The 17,815-nt window shown below is 49.5% G+C and overlaps 6 protein-coding genes across 6 annotated transcripts; 2 read left to right on the top strand and 4 right to left on the bottom strand.

Moving 5' to 3' along the window:
• Positions 1-563: 563 nt before the first annotated feature.
• On the bottom strand, positions 564-2,185 carry N7506_008002 (uncharacterized protein; the record flags this gene model as incomplete). Its single annotated transcript, XM_056957295.1, has 3 exons — positions 564-1,210; positions 1,265-1,975; positions 2,029-2,185. 3 exons carry the CDS (start codon positions 2,183-2,185, stop codon positions 564-566), a joined length of 1,515 nt encoding a protein of 504 aa, XP_056811629.1.
• A 1,795-nt stretch (positions 2,186-3,980) lies between these two features.
• Positions 3,981-5,215, top strand: N7506_008001 (cation diffusion facilitator family transporter; the record flags this gene model as incomplete). The annotated part of the gene is made up of 2 exons (XM_056957294.1): positions 3,981-4,859; positions 4,922-5,215. 2 exons carry the CDS (start codon positions 3,981-3,983, stop codon positions 5,213-5,215), a joined length of 1,173 nt encoding a protein of 390 aa, XP_056811628.1.
• Positions 5,216-5,515: 300 nt separating this feature from the next.
• On the bottom strand, positions 5,516-6,846 carry N7506_008000 (Cytochrome P450; the record flags this gene model as incomplete). The annotated part of the gene is made up of 2 exons (XM_056957293.1): positions 5,516-5,680; positions 5,728-6,846. The coding sequence occupies 2 exons, from the start codon at positions 6,844-6,846 to the stop codon at positions 5,516-5,518; spliced, it is 1,284 nt and encodes a 427-aa protein (XP_056811627.1).
• Positions 6,847-10,075: 3,229 nt separating this feature from the next.
• N7506_007999 (uncharacterized protein) lies at positions 10,076-11,492 on the bottom strand (the record flags this gene model as incomplete). Its single annotated transcript, XM_056957292.1, has 3 exons — positions 10,076-10,755; positions 10,857-11,052; positions 11,175-11,492. The coding sequence occupies 3 exons, from the start codon at positions 11,490-11,492 to the stop codon at positions 10,076-10,078; spliced, it is 1,194 nt and encodes a 397-aa protein (XP_056811626.1).
• An 822-nt stretch (positions 11,493-12,314) lies between these two features.
• On the bottom strand, positions 12,315-14,978 carry N7506_007998 (uncharacterized protein; the record flags this gene model as incomplete). The annotated part of the gene is made up of 4 exons (XM_056957291.1): positions 12,315-13,383; positions 13,436-14,198; positions 14,250-14,748; positions 14,868-14,978. The coding sequence occupies 4 exons, from the start codon at positions 14,976-14,978 to the stop codon at positions 12,315-12,317; spliced, it is 2,442 nt and encodes an 813-aa protein (XP_056811625.1).
• A 698-nt stretch (positions 14,979-15,676) lies between these two features.
• Positions 15,677-17,654, top strand: N7506_007997 (Zn(II)2Cys6 transcription factor; the record flags this gene model as incomplete). Its single annotated transcript, XM_056957290.1, has 3 exons — positions 15,677-16,080; positions 16,134-16,739; positions 16,787-17,654. 3 exons carry the CDS (start codon positions 15,677-15,679, stop codon positions 17,652-17,654), a joined length of 1,878 nt encoding a protein of 625 aa, XP_056811624.1.
• Positions 17,655-17,815: the final 161 nt, after the last annotated feature.

The raw sequence follows: 17,815 nt of genomic DNA, 5'->3' as shown, positions 1-17,815 counted from the left end.
GGGGTTTGTGTGATTGCGATGTGGGTTTGATGGATCAATTGTATGTCGGCAATAGGAAATTGGACGTTGGACAGCTGGAGAGAGTGTTTTTGATAAGCTGCCGTCTGGAGGTTTCCACTTGGGTTTAGCGTGAGTGGTAACTGGGGACGTCTGATTGGTTGCCCATATCTATAAAACGCCCTTCACATTGAAAGGCCAACGTCTTAGCTTTTTGTTGGATCGAATTGCCATTCTTTCAAAATTTACTTGATATGAGTGATATCTTCAATCGACTTGTTTTTTTTTCCTTTAGCTTGGAAGCATACTATTTTCCTTTCCAAGGTTGTAAGCCAAGGGCTCGACCGCTTGTGAATGCGGCAATCAGTTGATCTTGATACATGACAAGGTCTATCTATCTATAGGATTTACTATTCAACATGGGCTTTGCTGCACAAGACAAAAGACAGAAACAAAAACAAAAACAAAAAAGACACCTAGATAACATCAGTCTTCGGTGTTGAGCCGAACTGGTCGAGTCGAGAGCACTGTCGTAATTACAACAAGCAGCAACAAAAGCGTTATCCTCATGAAGAAGTGCTGCTCTTCTTTGGGTATACAAATAGCTCTTGGGATGTAGCCGAAGTGGGAGTTTCCACATCGTAGGGTTTCTCCTTCTCAAAGATCTGCCCAACTTCTTCCAGGGATAGACCTTTAGTCTCGGGGAACAGGAAGTAGATCGTACACAGGAAGATAATGAGGCAGCCCAAGTAGACGGTAAAGTACTTCCAGCGGATTGCCGCAAACGCCACTGGGTTGACGTACTGGTTGAAGAAACATGCCATGGAGTCGGTCGTCAGCGTCACGGCGAGACCCTTGGCGCGGATCTGGAAGGGGAGAATCTCTGCTGGGTACGCGATAAACAAAGGCATGTAAGCCATGTCAAAGGCAGCGCAGAAGAGGAACAGCATCGGTACCACCGCGATGCCAGCCTCCAGAATCCCCAGCTCCGTAAACAGGCCACTCATGCTCGTTGCGACAGCAAGGTAGACGAACATCAGGGTGGTTGCGATGAGCCAAAGTCTTCGTCGTCCGAAGCGATCTGCGGCCATTGCTCCGCCGACCGCGAACATCAGGTTCCAGGCCTGCAGACTTATATTGATGGCAGCTTGGTATGCCGCGCGGTATATACCAACCGAAGTCAGAATAGGTGCTAGATAATATGAGACCACACCTAAGAGATGAAAGTTAATAACTGTGAGCAAGAATCAAGCGGGAGTCGCCATACCATTTCCGGACCATTCTTGCATGAAACCCAATATGATGCAGATCGCCAGGCGATGCATGTTGCTCCGGCTTTCGAAGAATGACATCCAACCTCGTGACTTTGAGCTTGATTCAGCATCAATACTCTTGCAGATGTTGTAGAATTCATCTTGGACCAGCTCATCGTCCTCGTCTCCGTTGGCGTGGTATCTTGCGAGAATAGCCATTCCCTCCTCTTTTCTGCCCCGAGACACCAGCCATCTTGGACTCTCAGGAACGAACAAAAGACCGACTAGCTGGAGAGCCGGATAAAACACTTGCGTTAAACAAGGGAGTTTCCAGGACCAGGTTCCTATCAATGAAAGTCCCGCAAAGCTGATTAGGGCAGATGTGATCGACCCAATAAACCAAAGCGCGTTGTATAAGCCCGTGAATGCTTGTCGTTGGCGTGGATGTGTCGATTCGGTAATGAGCAACGGCGCAGCTGTCTGTGAGATTCCAACTCCCACACCGGCCAGCACGCGAGAGATGAAAAAAACCCAATGGTTAGATGTTGCGATTTGAATGACCGATGCAATGATCACTAGTGATGATCCGATTAGAACACAGATCCTGCGCCCCAAATTGTCGGCAATGTAGGATGCTGGGATGAAGGCTAGGAAGGAGCCGAGGGAGACAGCCGCAATGATCAAGCCTCTCACATTTGTGTCAAGGTCAGATAAAAAGTCGTTGACTATATTCCCAAGTCAGCACATTGGATGTGGGTCATGAAATGGAAACCGTTACATTCGGGCAGCACGAGAAGGCCGTTGATCATACTAGCACAATATCCGGCAGTAGCCGATGCAGAGAGCATCAAACCGATGCCTAGATTGAGCTTTCGCAGTCCTGGATCCTTCACCCAGTTGACGTTGGTGTTGTTCCGCAAGACCTTGGAGGCCATGTTTGTCGACATACTGAAACACACGAGGTAAATCGCGTGAAATATTGTTCCGACGCCTCATTACGGAGCTGTCAAGCTCTTTTATTTAACCACTTAAATTCTTAGATGATAAAAAAAGCTCCGAACGGTAATCCGCCCTAACATTCCTGACATCCATCCAAGATTTGAGCTCTCCGGGCAAGGTTACAGCTACAGCTAAGGGCTGGAATGAAGGGATCAGAGTCAAATGATTAGATCACCGGACAATTTTTCTAACTTGGCTATTGCAATACATCTTAAATGTGACACGTTTGTCAACATGCCTGGTGCAAGATCGCGATTGGAAGCAGAGCTTCCCAAATCTTGACGGAGCTCGGATGTTTCAGGAATGTGCCTAGCTCATAGCTCTCTCCCTCGCCTTTGGCCACGGGGATCTTTTCCACAGTTGCCTAGGTGTAGCTCGAGGCTCTCAGCTATAGCTCCCGTATGGATGCCCTTGATCATTCAAAATGCGATAGATCGCCTCACCGATAGGGACTCTGTCTCTGGGGAAACGCTGTAAGGAAAAGATCCTCCTCGGAGGTTGGAGGTAAGCAGACTTTGGAGTTCCTCTGTATGGCTAGCTTTGATCAATGAACTAAAATGGTATAGTTCCAGCTAACGTCACCTGCTATTTCGTGATGCTAAAAGCTAGGGAAAATTGAGTCAAGAGCCTGATAATGAGGAGGAATGATGATACCGAGCTGCAACGGCTGCCACCAATCGGAAACATGGTAGCCTCTCCCCGTCTCTCTTTTTACCCCCTGGTTCCTTCTGGAGGGGAGGTCATAGCAGTTTCAGAGGAATAAACTTTCTGGGACGTCAATATGACGACGCGGACAGGTTAATTCTATACTTACCGCGTGAATGGCTTTTGGCCTCACATAAGTGTTGATGCTGGTATTGATGATTCACGGATGGAATGGCTGTCTGACGCTCTTTACAATCATAAGGGCATTTGAAGCTTGGAATTTCTTACTCATGCTGCATTCATGGATAGATTTTAGAAACAGGGACAGAGTGTTACTGTTGGTATGTCCTCACGTAGGTAAACTGTCATCAGGTTAGGGCTAGGTTTTGAGATGATTAAGCTTCGTTTCGTTCCAAGGTTCCAGCTGGGCCGACCTGGGACCCTTCCCGAGGTCCAACCTCAGAGCTTAATGATCATTATGGAACCTCGGGATAAACATACTACATAGTAGATATTAACTTGAGCCAATCAGGTATATAGTGTCTCTTGTACGGAGATCAGGAGCTATAACTGCTGACATGACTATGACAGAATCATAATAGCAAACCTATACTCCGCATGCATGCAAGATATCAAAGTCAGAATGAAATCTTGGAAGTAACCGACTCACCCTCCCGCACCCCATAGGTAGATGTTTCGGTGGGAAAATACTCCGCATACGAAATGGATGCTTCAGATGAAAGACATCGTCGCAAAATCCAGACAATTTCAACTCGTTGGGAAGTAACTATTCAACCACTATAAAATTTGATTGGTTTGTAATGCTCAAATCTTCCACCACCGGAGAACCTCCGCAAGCCCTACGAAATGCCGCAATTTGACTCGCTGTTTCCAACAAGCCAAGAGAAATCTCACAGACACTGCCACAATGCCAAGGCGCTGATAGTGCTCCGGACACCGGGGATTCTTGGCAAAAGACTCTTGGCTTTCTGTATGACCCTTAAACCTTAGATGCGAAGATTTCTTGTCGCTACTTATCTGATCTTCATCTGATAACTTTGTCCAGCCCTACCTCATACACCAAAAATGACTCCCCCGGAGGAAGACCCGCTCAACCTCAAACAATTCAAAACAACCATCATCGAGCAAAAGAATCAATGGATCCCATTCAGCGGCGACGAAAAGATCAGCGGCTTCTACAAACAGCAAAATGAGATGATCGAAGGATTCCTCTCCAGCGGCGACGAGGAGCGCCTCAAGGCCGAGGACGAAGCTCAAAACGGTGGCAAGGTAAAGTTGGCCGTACGTGCCAGCTTTGTTGTCAACTTCTGTCTCTTCATCATCCAGCTATACGCAGCTGTCTCAACCGGTTCGTTAGCTTTGTTTGCTACCGCTGCAGATGCCTTCATGGACCTCGTCTCCTCGATCGTCATGCTCGTGACCTCACGCATGTCCTCGCGCCCAAAGCCATACAAATATCCCGTTGGACGACGCCGCGTGGAAACAATGGGTGTCATAATGTTCTGTGCATTGATGACGATCGTGGCGGTGGAGTTGATCATTGAGTCAGCCAAGTCCCTGGCAGCTGGCGAGACCGAGTCTAAACAGCTTGCCCTCGTGCCGCTGATCTGTGTTGGCGTTGCTATCTTCTCCAAGTTCGTTATGTTCTTGTATTGCTTCGGACTCCGTCGGTATCCAGCTGCCCATGTCTTTTATATTGACCACCGCAATGATCTTGCCGTCAATGGATTTGGACTGATCATGGCCATCATTGGCGATCGGTTTGTCTGGTACTTGGATCCGATTGGTGCGTGCTGCATTGCACTGCTAATCTTGTTCTCCTGGGCATCTACCGCATTTGAGAACATGTGGCTCATTGTGGGCAAATGCGCACCGCGGGAATTTGTCAACAAATGCATATATGTGACTTTGACTCATGACCAGAGAATCCAGAAAGTGGACACGGTAAGTTGCAGAGAAAATATCTCAAGATTTCTTACCCATGATTTGACTAATGTCGAATATAGTGCCGTGCCTACCACTCTGGGCAGCAGCTTTATGTCGAGGTTGATATTGTCATGGATCCCGAGACCAAGCTTCGAGAGTCTCATGACGTGAGCCAAGAGCTGCAGCGCAAGCTAGAAGGCCTTGCAGATGTTGAGCGAGCCTTCGTGCATGTCGATTATGACTATGAGCATGATGTCAACGAGGAGCACAGGCCGCTTTATGAAATTGGTGGACCGGGTCATTCCATCAGAGCGTTGCTGAAACGCCTATTCGCCAAGACAAAGCAGAGAAATGCCGATGAAGCTACTGTATAGAGCGCATCTACCATGACAAGATCGAGCCGGGTCTCAACTTCTGGGAATTTCTGGAGAGTTATGCAGTATCCAATCTTTAATTAATCAAAAGCAATGGTATCATATTTGTTCACAACATAGGCAATACAGTCTCTGGGCACCAAAGCCCAACCATCATCAATTTAACCCAGAACTTGGAAGTCTCAAACGTGAGTCAGAACAACCAAGCCATGTCGTCCTGCATAGTTAATGAAGCATCCAAAACATAAACGAAGGAAACGGACCAAGAGAATTGAACATGGCTCATCACACGCATGCAAATTAGTTCCTCCTCTTCGTCACTGCGAACATTCCATATGGTTTCACACTGAAAGCTCCATTGAAGTTCTTTCCTTCCATATCGAAGGAGTAGTTTTTATCCGCCAACTCGAAATCCACTTCCTTGAGGATGCGAATAAGCACATGCAATGACCACTCCCATGCATACTGCTTCCTGTAGCACTCGCGCTGCCGTTTCCGAAACCTTTCTTCACCCCAGCAGGGAGCTTGTCAAATGCTTCTCCGAGCATGCGTTCCGGCTTGAAGGCATTCGGATCTTCGAAGACAGCTGGGTCGCGGTTCACCGCGGAGAGAATTGCAATCATAGTCTGGGTTTGGGGGATCTCGTATTCGCCCCCACCCAGTAGCACCGGCCCATCAGTGGGCAAGGGCACAATGTTGAATCCCGGCGCCGTGGCACAGAGACGGAAGGATTCGCGAAGGATAGCTGTGCAGTACTGCAGCTGGGCTAGATCAGAGTGCTGAAGTCCGTCCGAAGAGCTGACGAGAGAATCAATCACCTCGCGGGCACGAACGATTTCACTCGGATGCTTGGCCAGGTAGTAAAGCGCAAAAGTGACTAGATTGGGTGCCGTAGCGCTGCCGATGTAGATATTGATTATCTCGTCAATAACCCGACTATCTGGGAGCGATTCGCCGGTCTCTTCATCCTTTCCGTTAAGCAAGGCATGGAGGAGATCGTCTTTTTCAACTGGACTGTTACGTCGGTTTGCTATGATCTGCGCGCAATAGTCACGACAGATTTTGATGTCGTTGTCGAATTGACTCTGATAACGGAGCCAAGTGAGAACCTTTGGCCGCGTGGGTCGACGAACAGCTTCGAAAGTGGTATCTGACATCGCTTTGATCACGGCGGGCTCATCACCCAAGACGCAATCGACGCGTTGGCTGAAGAAACACTGTGTGTTGGCGGCATGGTTGAGTCGATCAAGATCATTGGAGACATTCACACGCCCGTCGGTATCGTTCGTCGTCCATTTCTTGATGAGATCATTTGTGGTGGTCTCGATATCTTCATGCATTGCCTTGACGGCCCCCGGCAGCACAAAGGGGGCCATGATGCGGTGTGCGATGCCCCAGCTCTTCTCATGCTCGTAGGCAGTAAACAGACTATCATTGGCCAAGCGACGAATCTCAACGATGGGGCCAGTGATACTTTTCTGGAAGCGTTTCTCGTCGCTAATCTCCTCCAGGAGAGCGGCGTTTGTGATGAAGACGAGCTGTTTGCCGAGTACTATGATTTTGAAAATGCCTTTGCTTCCATGCTCGGCTGCCAGCTTATTGAGAGAAGCCCAGACATTACCAGGAATCATGTCAAAGAGGTTCCCGACCACGGGAAGCCCCTGGGGCTGGGAATGGGTGTAGGCATGTTTGGGTAGAAATGACAAGGCTCTGGAGTCAAAGATCGAAGGTCTACTCCGTACGGGGCACGGAGTAGCAAAGACTCTTATTAGAAATCGCAGACATAAAGTTTACCCCAAGAATGCACGCGCCAGATGACCATCCCAAGCCGTGTGAGTTGACGATAGCTCTGCATGATGAAGCTGAACCCGCATTCATCGTCCATTCATATTGCTTGGAATGTTGGGGCCGCTCGATCCAGCCCAATCCGATTCGATGATGTGGGTAAACATGCATGAACATATGCAGTGTCACCACAACAGTGCGGCTGAGCCGTCAAGGAACTTCACCGTATATCACGGCAATTCGTGTGACATGATTTGACAGTGTTGAGCTCAAGTCACCTATAAGACCAGATATCCCAGCCTTGGAACTCAGCCAAGTATTCAAAGTCATGGGGCATAATCCGGGGGCTGACTCGGCTTAAATAGCCGATCCTATTTTGCAGGAAAACCGTGCAAGAGTTGCAATTTTAAGATAGCTTCCTTCAAAGTGGACTCGTAACGTCAGAGTGTATAAGCTTAAAGTATCTTCTAATGGTTCAAATCAAGCTGCAGAACCAGCCTTGCTTCTCGGTTAGACAATCAATTCTGATGACCCAACATGACAACATTAATGGTAACACAGATTGAAGCGATCCAAACTCTCACAAACTGCAACCGACAAAAATATTAAATCCAATCAAATGGGTAATATTCATATCCAACAACGAATGGCAAGAGTTTGAAACAAAGCCCGCGTTTCGTAACTGAAGCCCACAAGCAGCCAAGCAATAAGGATCTACTTGCGCCAAGTACGTCATATCACGGAGATCATAATTGTTGAAACAGCTTATTCAACAAGTCCGGTGGTTGTCGCTTTCTGTTTTGAGCCAGGATTGCTGGTGAATCTAATTGCCAGCCTGCGGTGGACACCAAGTGACTCGGTCGGAACAACCGTTCCATGATATTCTGAGTTCTCTCAAACACGAAAAATAAGATTCAAACCAATTCAAATGCACACAAGTATGCTTTTTGTTGGTGACGATCCGGGTGGTCGGCCCTAAGCCTGGCTTGAGTCGTGGTATAAACCAACTTTGCCAATGTGTGGCTCCCGCTTCTGAGACTGGCATGGAAGAAGCATGCAAAGGAACCACAGTTCAAATAACGTTGATGGTAGCTTTGAGTGAGTCGGTGCCTCCAGCATCATTCCAAATGCCTCTTGTCGTGGGTTTCATTCATTCATAATGCGCTGGACTGTGAAAAGACAGGTGAGTAGTTTGGAGACAAAACCATGCTGATCCTCACCTCCACAAACGCCTTCACACCGGAAGGTTACCAAGTTGACCTTGAGCTATGGGACTCAAGTTCAACAAGGCATCACTTGGTGCAGACAAATGGCAAAGACCTGGAGGTCCGGCCTGTGTACCATCGATGTATGACATCCATCCAAGCCAATTCATATAGCCAAACGACCATCCATGAATGTCCGAAGCACTGTTGATAGGCACTAAAGGTCGAGAAATTTTCAAGCCAAGCTCTTGGGAATGCCAAAATCGAACGAAGTACTCCATACGGAGTATACTTTTCGATCCAAGCCAATTCGTATCAACCCAAGCAACGAGCAAACAAACATCCACAGAGAAATTGCCACTTCACCAAGCACCAAACCTTTCACAGTGAACAAGCTTCTTTGTACTCCGTACCTGAGCCAAGTCTGACAAAAACAAGCTCAAGCACACCCCAAACTTCGACAACGGCCATGCTCCGTATCAAAGCCCGAGCTCAACGTGCGGCTATAGTAGCCGAAACAGACAGCCAATCGGGGCCAGAGTCCAGACCATTCTGGCATAAACAAAACGGCCCGAGAAACTACAGAGCAAAAAGGCGGGGTCCGATTGGCGGGTCTTCACAAGTCAGTCTTTGCATAGCAGAATGCACCGGATGCGCCAAACCGGCCACTTTGGCCGTGGCTGGCGGTTCGCGCAGGGGTTGGCTGTGAAATCGGTGTCGCCGATGCAAGCCACAGTTTTCTGGTTTTTCTTTGTTCCTGATTTCTCTATCCACCCGGCTTGGTTTGGGGGTTATTTGGGCGCTTTGGTTTTCACGGAACTTGGGCGAGGGGATCGGGGTTGGTTGACAACTGAGTTTTGTCTGAAAAAGGTAATCACAGGCGACATCAGTATGGCCAGGGGTCCCGAGGTCCAGCCAGCCGCTTATACATACCTGCTTGCGCTGACGCGAGATTCCAAGGTTCTCGGTGTTGATAAGCCAAGCGCTTAGTACGGAGTGGAGGGGCTTAGATAGCAGGTGGGTGGCAATTTGCCCAGGTGCTAGTCGGCCGATGATTTGTGGATTTCTTACGCGCTACGTTCCTACTTTAGAGAAGAGGGAAGAGTTATTGTAGTCGTCTATTCAGTAAATTGACTAGCTCTTTGGGCGTGCTTAATCTGACATCGAGGAGATGGACTCCATGATGCCACTATCAAGTTTCCCATGGTATGGAAGTGGAACATCAGGGAGTGCCATACACACTCCCTGGAATCATTGACCATGAACACAGCGGACCGCCCAGGGCCGCAGGAAGGGAATAAAAACAATCAGTGGTAGATCTGCGGAAAAGATGGAAAACGTGTGCAAGGAAACCGATAAAAGACAGCCATTACAGCAGTGAAGATCTCGAAAAGTTGCGTGAGATTAAAAAAAAGGGAAAAAAAAGCACGAGAGAGGAAAACGAAGTGCTCGCGAAAAAAAAGCAATCAAGCCTGTCCGCATTGGATGACTTTGTTTTCCACCCTGCCATAACGCCGTCCGATTGATGAAGCCGGGTATATCCAGCACCGTGATGCAACATGTACTGAGAATCGAAAAGAAAAAAGAGATCATGAGGGCGACAAACGTCAAGGTTCTACCATACCAGGAAGTATGGCTTGACGTATGGCAAAAGAGCCATCAATCACCCCCAAGTTGTAATATGGGTAATTTGGGTTTTCATCAAAAAAAAGAAAAAGAAAAAAAGGTGAAGCAATTTTTGGTTGATCGGAAATGATCGTCAAACGCATTTCGTCATCTGGCCCCGATGCCAAACATGCCGACCCCGTAGCTGCCGCTTCTTTCAGACATGGGGGTTGACACCTTAGCGACGTGTTCCTGGAGATGAAGGTCAGTTGGGGAATTCAAAGTCAAGGGATTCCAGGACGCATACCTTCTTGCGTTTCTTCTTCCCGGATCCCTCGCCGTTCGAGTAGAATCCGGGGTCGTCCTCATCATCCACATATCCTTCACCGTAACCGGCAAAGCTATTGTCATCGTAATGTCTCTTGCGACCTCTGCTGGCGCGAGGCCTCTCTGCTTCCTGTGTTTGCGGTGCGGCATAAGATTGACCAGAGAGACGACCGCCACTTGCAGCCGGAGTGACCTTTTTGCCCGTTTCGCCTGGGGCGGCGTGTTTGGCCGGCTTTTCATGTCCCAAAACATCTTCCCAGAAATCGTTGTTGCGGACTGGACCAGGTTCCATTTGCATCGCCTTAGCCTGGAGTTCCTGAAGCGCGGAGTCCATATCCGCAACTTTAATCGGCTTGCCATGCACCTTCTGATTCTGCCACTCTTCTTCGGGCCACAATGTCAAGTGCCGCAGGCTCCCAGGTTGACCAATTTCCTGCTTGATTGATTTGTTCCGTCCGGCGAGTCCCAATCCTTTCAGCTTTCCCTCGTATGACTTCCTGAGCCGGTTGATCTTTTCTCCAGTCACGGGATCCATGCGTGCTACCGAGTGCGCGACAGAGCCTAGCCCATAGAGGGAGACGAGATCCACCGAAGGATCTGGACCAGTGACGATCGGAGCTGTCATGGAAGCAGTGTTAACAACTTCGGGAATATACAAAACCAGCGAATTCACGCAGCTGTCCAAAATGGACGACGGAAATTCATTTGGGGAATCTTACAGCTCTTGCAAAGATGAAAAGCCGAGGTGAGCTCTTTCTGAAGAGAATCCAAACTGAGAATACCGGGATCTGTCCGCCGAGTTGGACCATCCACATCCATAGCGTCGGGGTCCGTCGAGGTCTGACCCTTCTCGGTGGCAAAATCGTCACTGCCGTTTGTTTGTGAAGTCTGTCGCTTGTGATTTGTGTGTCTGTGCTCTGTTGATTGTTGATCGGGGCCTTCACCCGTTTCTGCCGAACCCTGCATCTGCGCTGTCTCAATTTTCCCCCAATTTCCAAATCCGCCGCTGAAGTCGCATTCATTTGCTGACCACTCACGCTGCTCGCAGGCGTGGGGAATGAAGTGTTTGTGCTCATTGCTGGTTGCTGGGAGGCTTGGGTAGACATCGGCGCAGAGGATGGAGGCGAGGAGATATTCGGTTGGGCCGTTGCCTGATTCGGTGATGTATGCGAGGATGTGAAGTCGGAGGCATGACTTTGATCGCTAACCGACATCAACGGAGGGGATGTCGGGGTTTGAGGGATGTGGTCCGAAAAGATGGGCAGCCGAGGGTTCTCTTTCTGAGACTCGGCAGCTGGCGAGGAAGGCGAAGGAGGTCTTGCTTGGAAAGAGGTAAGGTGAGTGCGATCAGACATGAGAGCCCGTGGAGGTGTTCAGCATGTAGTGAGGTATGTGCCAGAGCGGCTCTGGATCCAAATCGCAAACTTTGATACCGACGCCTGGAGAGGGGGTCCCGGTCGACGATCGACGGTCGCTCAAGCAGGCGAACAGGTCGTTTAGCGGCCGACCTAGATCATCTGCATTCCAAGGTGCTATGAGGTGTTCCAAGGCCGGTGGTGTAAATTGGGGGTGGCTGATGGGTGGCTGGAAGGGAGATGAGGATGGACGACCCTGTGGTCAAAGACAGGACGAGATGACGGCGAATTGGGAGTTGCACGTGACCGGGTCTTGGCACCATGTACTTGACACCTGCATGTATACATGTCGGTCGAATTTATTCAGTCCATGGAGTCTTTGTTCCCAATTTCCTTTGTTCCATTCAAAAGTAACTGTTGGTGCTGTTTCAACATGGTGATCAATGAAATACAATAGCCACACTCAATGAAAGTTGACTCCGACATGAATACGAAACGGTATTATCCTCCCCACCAACAGTCTTTAGGTGAGGTTTAAAACACTCGCCAGTAGGCGATTTTACCATTGGGGGACTAATCACCGAGAACATTCAAGTCATATGGTCTAAAGTCGCCTTCCCTAGCGCGGGCTATCTCCAGCCTAGTTGATAACATGGCTATAATAAACCCTGAAACGACATGGTGGGTGTCAGAAGATGCGTCAGTCTAAATCATAATAGTAGTGATATCTCAACAATCAAAGTGTGGTTTATATCCCATCGGTCGCGAACGCTATCCAAAAATGACCCGCCTCCGACAGACCAAGCTTGAACATCAGGAGTCTCATGACTGATAGAAAGCATTATACTCGTTGATCAACTGTGCCGACACGTCAGGTATATTGTGCTCCAAGGAAGCCAAAAGCTCAATCTGCTCCTGTTGACTGAGGGTGCGTTCACGCCACGATGGCACCGGGAATGGCTCGTTGAAATACTGAGAGTACTGGTCACCGATTGAAGTAGTCCAGTTCATGGGGTCAACAGTGGCGTCAATGTACGCCAGATGCCCTGCAGTCGTAGACGCAAGTGAGAAGTTGGGATCCCAGCCTTGAAGGCCGGGAACAACTGATGGTATCGTGTTATATGGGGTGTTGGGGTCGATTGATACATCAGGATAGAGAGATGCTGGTCCACCGTAGGATTCCGACGCATACTGTGGCACCGAGCTTCGAGAAGAGGGTGGAGGTTTCATATCAAACGCTGGTGAGACTGGTGGAATTTGAGGTTGTGAGAAGGGGGCCGGGGTTGTTGCAGGGGGAGTTGATTCTGTAAAAGCAGGGTCGGCAGATTGACCTCGGGAGTAGGTACCACTAGAGGCAGTGTCGCCTATTGACAAGTTTCCACCACGATGGTTGTGCGAATAGAACGACGCAGTCGTGCTACTTGACGGACTGGACATAGCGGGTGGGGTCAACCCTTGGGAGGAAGTCGGCGTTGGGTGGTTGGAAGGAGAGTGCACAACAAAAGACTCCTCGGTGGCATAAGCCTTCAAGCATGCAGCAACAAGACGTTTGTAGAGAAGCAGGGCGGACTGAACACCAGGCCATCGTTCAGCGGAGAATACGATAATCTCGAGAGCCATATCTAGATGGCCCTGAACTTCCTCGATGCTGTGCTCCTTTCGTATTTCGGGATACGAGAGAGTCCAAAGAACAGTGTTCAAAGCCATGAACAAAGCTTGCACAAACACCCAAGTAAGATCAACAGATCCAGTGACCATCTGCTCTTTGTGCATGGCGATATTGAAGATAGCTGCGTCGTAGCATATATGTGCGGCCTGGACAGATGGTTCAGGTACCTGGGGAGATGGACGATACATGAGGATGACTATTGTGTTCCGTCTGCCAGTAAACCTGGAGAAGGATCAGCATGCATGCATTGCAAAACGTAAGAGAACCAACATACCATTTCACATTTAACCCACTTCCGTCATCTTTCTTGGGGCATGTAGACATCCAATGGTCAATTTTGGCCATCATCTGGGAGAACCATGGGTCTTGATCATCCACCGGTGTTTCCCGTCGGTTCAAGTAGAGTGTGCGCCTGGCCTCCAATTGAAGTAGTCGCATTTTGAAGAAGTGAACAGCGATACATTTTGCCAGAACAGGTTTGGCGCCTGGAGTAACTCCTCCAGCGGTAATGTATCGATCATCCACAAGTTCGAAGAACTTCACATTGAAATGGTCATGGCTCACCGAGTAGCTGTTGCAACGACCAAGACTATGTGAGAGTCCTAACTCCATGGATATCACAATCCAAAACAGCCTTCGACGCATATCAATCTCCAACGGGTTGAGAGGTTTCCCACAAGGCGATGTGGTCACGGTGGCTTCTTCGGTCAATCCCAGATCCTGACACAGTTTGGCGGCTGTTCCGACGACCCAGTATGCAGCTGTGCGAGTAGGCGTCAACATTGAGTAAGAGGCGATGAGCACGAGGCATTGAAGGGCCCTTATATCCATCCGTTTGAGCGTGGGTTCTAGGTAGGGCAAGGCTGCTAGGTAATAGCTGTCGGCAAGCCCGGCATATTCGGTGCTCATTTTTTGCATGCTGATGGCGATAACCATGCGCAGTTGGAAGTTTTGACAGGGGTCGGTAGAGCCAGCGAAGACCTCCTCGACCTCTTGACGAAATGTGTGCTCATGTAAAGTCGGAAGTAGCGCTTGTGCTGTAATACCATCAGTCAAGGTGAACATCATGTTACAGAGTGCTCAATTACATTTGGCCACGAAGAGATCAATCAATTTGTAGGTCAGGGCTTGTGGGGGTAGGTCGGCTTGCGGAATAGAGCTTATCATAGGATAGATCTTGGAGGTCGGTTTCGAGTCTTCTTGCGCAAAGGCATCTTTGATCTCCTGGGCGGTAAATTCCGGAACAACATCCTTGATGCTCTTTGAATCGGTATTTTGCTTGGCCATTTCCATGACCAGCCGGGTCATGGCAATGCCACTTGAAGAGCCAAGATAGCGCGTCTCGTCATTTTCCTTGAATCGTATGCGACCAGCGCCCCGCACCATCAGCTCCGCATCGGCGGCATGTTTGATCTCTTTCTCGGCTTCGGCGAGTTCTCGCTCCAGCGCACGAGCTTTCTCTCGCAGTGACACGATGTAGGTCCGTGGTATCGTCGAATCGCGTGTTGAGTCGTAGTATACGCACTTGGCATTGCTTCGTTCACATGGGGCACACCGCGGAATGCCCGGGTCGCATTTGGATTTTCGCTATAGGGAAGGTGGGTCAGTTTGCAGTGGCGGCGAAACAGGATTAAGGTCATAGACACCAAGGAAAGGGGGAAGGTCGAAATCGCGGGGATGTGAGGGGCGACAATGCCGCATCATACCTGTCTACACCTGGTGCAGGCGGTCAATGTGTGGGCAATGCGACCGTTTGGGGGCTCCAGAATTTGGAAGTCCGGCGACTTGAGCCCGGAATATTCGGGGCTCGCGGTCATGGCTTGAACCCAGGGATAAATTAAAGGGAGCAGTCAAAGGGGGGAGGGAAATCGATCGGATCACATGGGCCGGGTAACCGTTATAGACGGTTTCAAAGGCCAGAGTCGGCGATAAGAGGGACAGTCGACATGGTCTTTTTGAGGCTCGTGTCTCCGATCAAAGGTGAAACGGGTTATGGGGCCACAACCAAAAGTCATATAAGAGGGGCAAACCTCGGTCCAGATCTGGATCGACGCGCCTCGTTGAGACTTTGGAAGCGACGGGTCTCCGCGTTATAGTGGCACAGCTGAATGCTCGGAGGATGTCCTTGCTGTCAAAGGTGTCTTTTCCTTGTTTTGTATTTCAGATTCAACCAGGTTCAAACCAGTACAGAGCTTGAACAGTCAAAGGACAACAGTAGTGAAGTTGCAAAGTTGCAAAGTTGCGCAAAGTCGCGTCCGTGCGGAAGATCAGCCCAGAGGTTGTCGGCAAATGGCCCATTCCTCGTGAATCCCTCTCTTTTTTGTCTCAACGTCTTTTTCTTTGGAAAAAGTGGGTAAGGCTTATTCCCTTAATATCGCCCCTGCAATGATAGTCGCTGAATCCCCCAGCTCATGCAGGTCGTTACTTTAGCCATCCCCCTTTCGATTCTAGTCATGTGAGTAAAATAGATTCATGACGCATGGACGTTGCTGAACCGTCTCCAGTATAATGAGTCATGTCCGTTACAGCCACCACCTTCTTGGATAATCCCTTGCTCAAGGTGAGTCGTCCAGTGGCTGCCTGTTCAAGATGCAGAACTGCGAAGATCAAGTGTGACGGCAAGCTCCCCGCATGTTCGGCTTGTGAGCGGGTGGGCAAGGCTAGCACTTGTTCCGGGGCGAGCGATGAGTTCGCCAAGGGCAAGGAACGAAGCTATGTCGCCTCATTGGAGGGCTATTGTGAAAAACTCGAGAAGAAGATCAGTCAGATGCGTGCTCGTTCCACCTCGCTGTCCGCCGAGGGGAACGGAGTCGCTCGGGAGATGTCGATCACCTCCGTCGCATCTGAAGGTCAATTGGGGAGTGCACACCACACAGAGGTCTCCGATATCGATGATCTAGTCGGTGATTTTGGATTTCTGTGAGTTTTCCTAGTTGACATATGGATGATGAACCTCGCTGACAGTTCCTTAGGTCGGTGAATGCGACTTCACGAGACTTCCATGGCATCACCTCAAACACCTCCTTCGCCAGACTCCTCCTCTCGGTCGCCCTTATCGATACCCCCCAACCACCTTCACATACTTCACTCCCTGCACGGCATGAAGCGGCCCCGTTACTACAACACTACTTCGACAACGTCTTCGTTCAACTGCCATTCTTTGTTGAAACAAGCTTTTGGACATCGGTCGATGCTGTCTATCAGTCCGGCGGTCGGTTCGCCAAACCGTTCGATCACTGGATGCTGCGCATGGTCCTCGCCATTGCCTCGGCGTCAGTCTCATATCAGAATAATGATAAGAATCACCAAAAGGCACGAGCTCTTGTGGCAGAGGCATTGACATATGCCGAGGAAGTTCTCCGCCCCGGATCAATATCCGGGATTCAGGCTATCCTTTTCCTCGCTGTATATTCTCTGGTTGACCCAGCGCGCTTTCGCAGTTGGTACTTGGTCGGAATGGCTGTCAAAGTCGCAGTCGACCTAGGTTTACACCAAGACCCTCCCACCGAGGTTCCAACCAATGCCGATCGACTTGATATCCGCCGGCGTGTGTTCCATTGTATCTATTGTCTAGACAGGTTTGTTCAATTTGCACCTTGGAAGTGCCTCACTGACTTCATTCTAGGGGGTTGAGTACCACCATGCAAAGGACCTTTTCGTTCTCAGACGCTTCCGTCAACGTTGCGTTGCCATTTACATCTGCATCTCCGGGCGCTTCCACGGAGCAAAGTCATATCTTTCTACGCAGTACAGAGCCTGCTTTGCACCTTGTAAAGGTTCGGCAGATTCTGTCTGTGGGATACCAGGAAATGCATTACAGCGGGCGCGATCCATCCCCGCAGGCTTTGGTCCTCACATGGACCTTATGCTGGCGAGCACGTGAATGGTATCGTCAGTGTCCGAAGAATGCCCCTAATCATTTCTCTCTTTTATATCGACTTGAACTTCTTTACACCATCATCATCCTTCTTTCTCCGTCGCATCGATACCCCACGCTTCATGATTACAACAAAGCTCTCCTTTTCGACCGATGTATGGACTACATCAGCCAGATTCATCAGGTATTGGAGAACCCCAGCGCCCTGCCTTTCCTCACATATCTCGACATCCAACGTGTCCATCAAGTAGGCCGCCTGTTTGTGGGTGTTCTTTCCGAGAATCATGACCAGCTCATCAGTGCTACTGTTCCCCCGCCCCCACACGTCCCCGTTGGAACTCCGGACCCACCGGCCTTGGGTGACGAGGACCTCTTCAACTGTCACGCACGTGCCATTCGCTGTCTCTCTTACATTCGCGACTTGCTCAAATTCTGCGCTCGCAAATGGGACGTTCGCGGGCTCTTGGAACAGTTCGAGGATGAGTCTGCTTCTCTAAGGGACACTCTTATGGACAGCTCCGTGGGGTATATGTCGGAACAAGGGATCTATCCTCAAGATCCATCGGGGATGCTGCTGGTCGGCGATTCATACCCGGGTTATCATTTTGCTGTGTAAAACAGAACTAAAGTATGGAAAAATGAGTTACGGATCTTTGTGAAATACCCTACACATGCTGCGCATAGTGAATATTACTGCGAATCAACCACTGACCTCGGGGCTAGTACTTTGTACCTTTGATTTGTTTATCGGGTTGCTAAAGAATGAGATATGATAGA

Source organism: Penicillium brevicompactum (genome assembly GCF_028827555.1).
Source record: "Penicillium brevicompactum strain IBT 35665 chromosome Unknown utg000005l_segment0_segment0, whole genome shotgun sequence".
In the NCBI taxonomy this organism is placed as follows: Eukaryota; Fungi; Ascomycota; class Eurotiomycetes; order Eurotiales; family Aspergillaceae; genus Penicillium; species Penicillium brevicompactum.
Note: the sequence above shows the minus strand (reverse complement) of the source record. Positions and strands in the feature narration are given on the sequence as shown.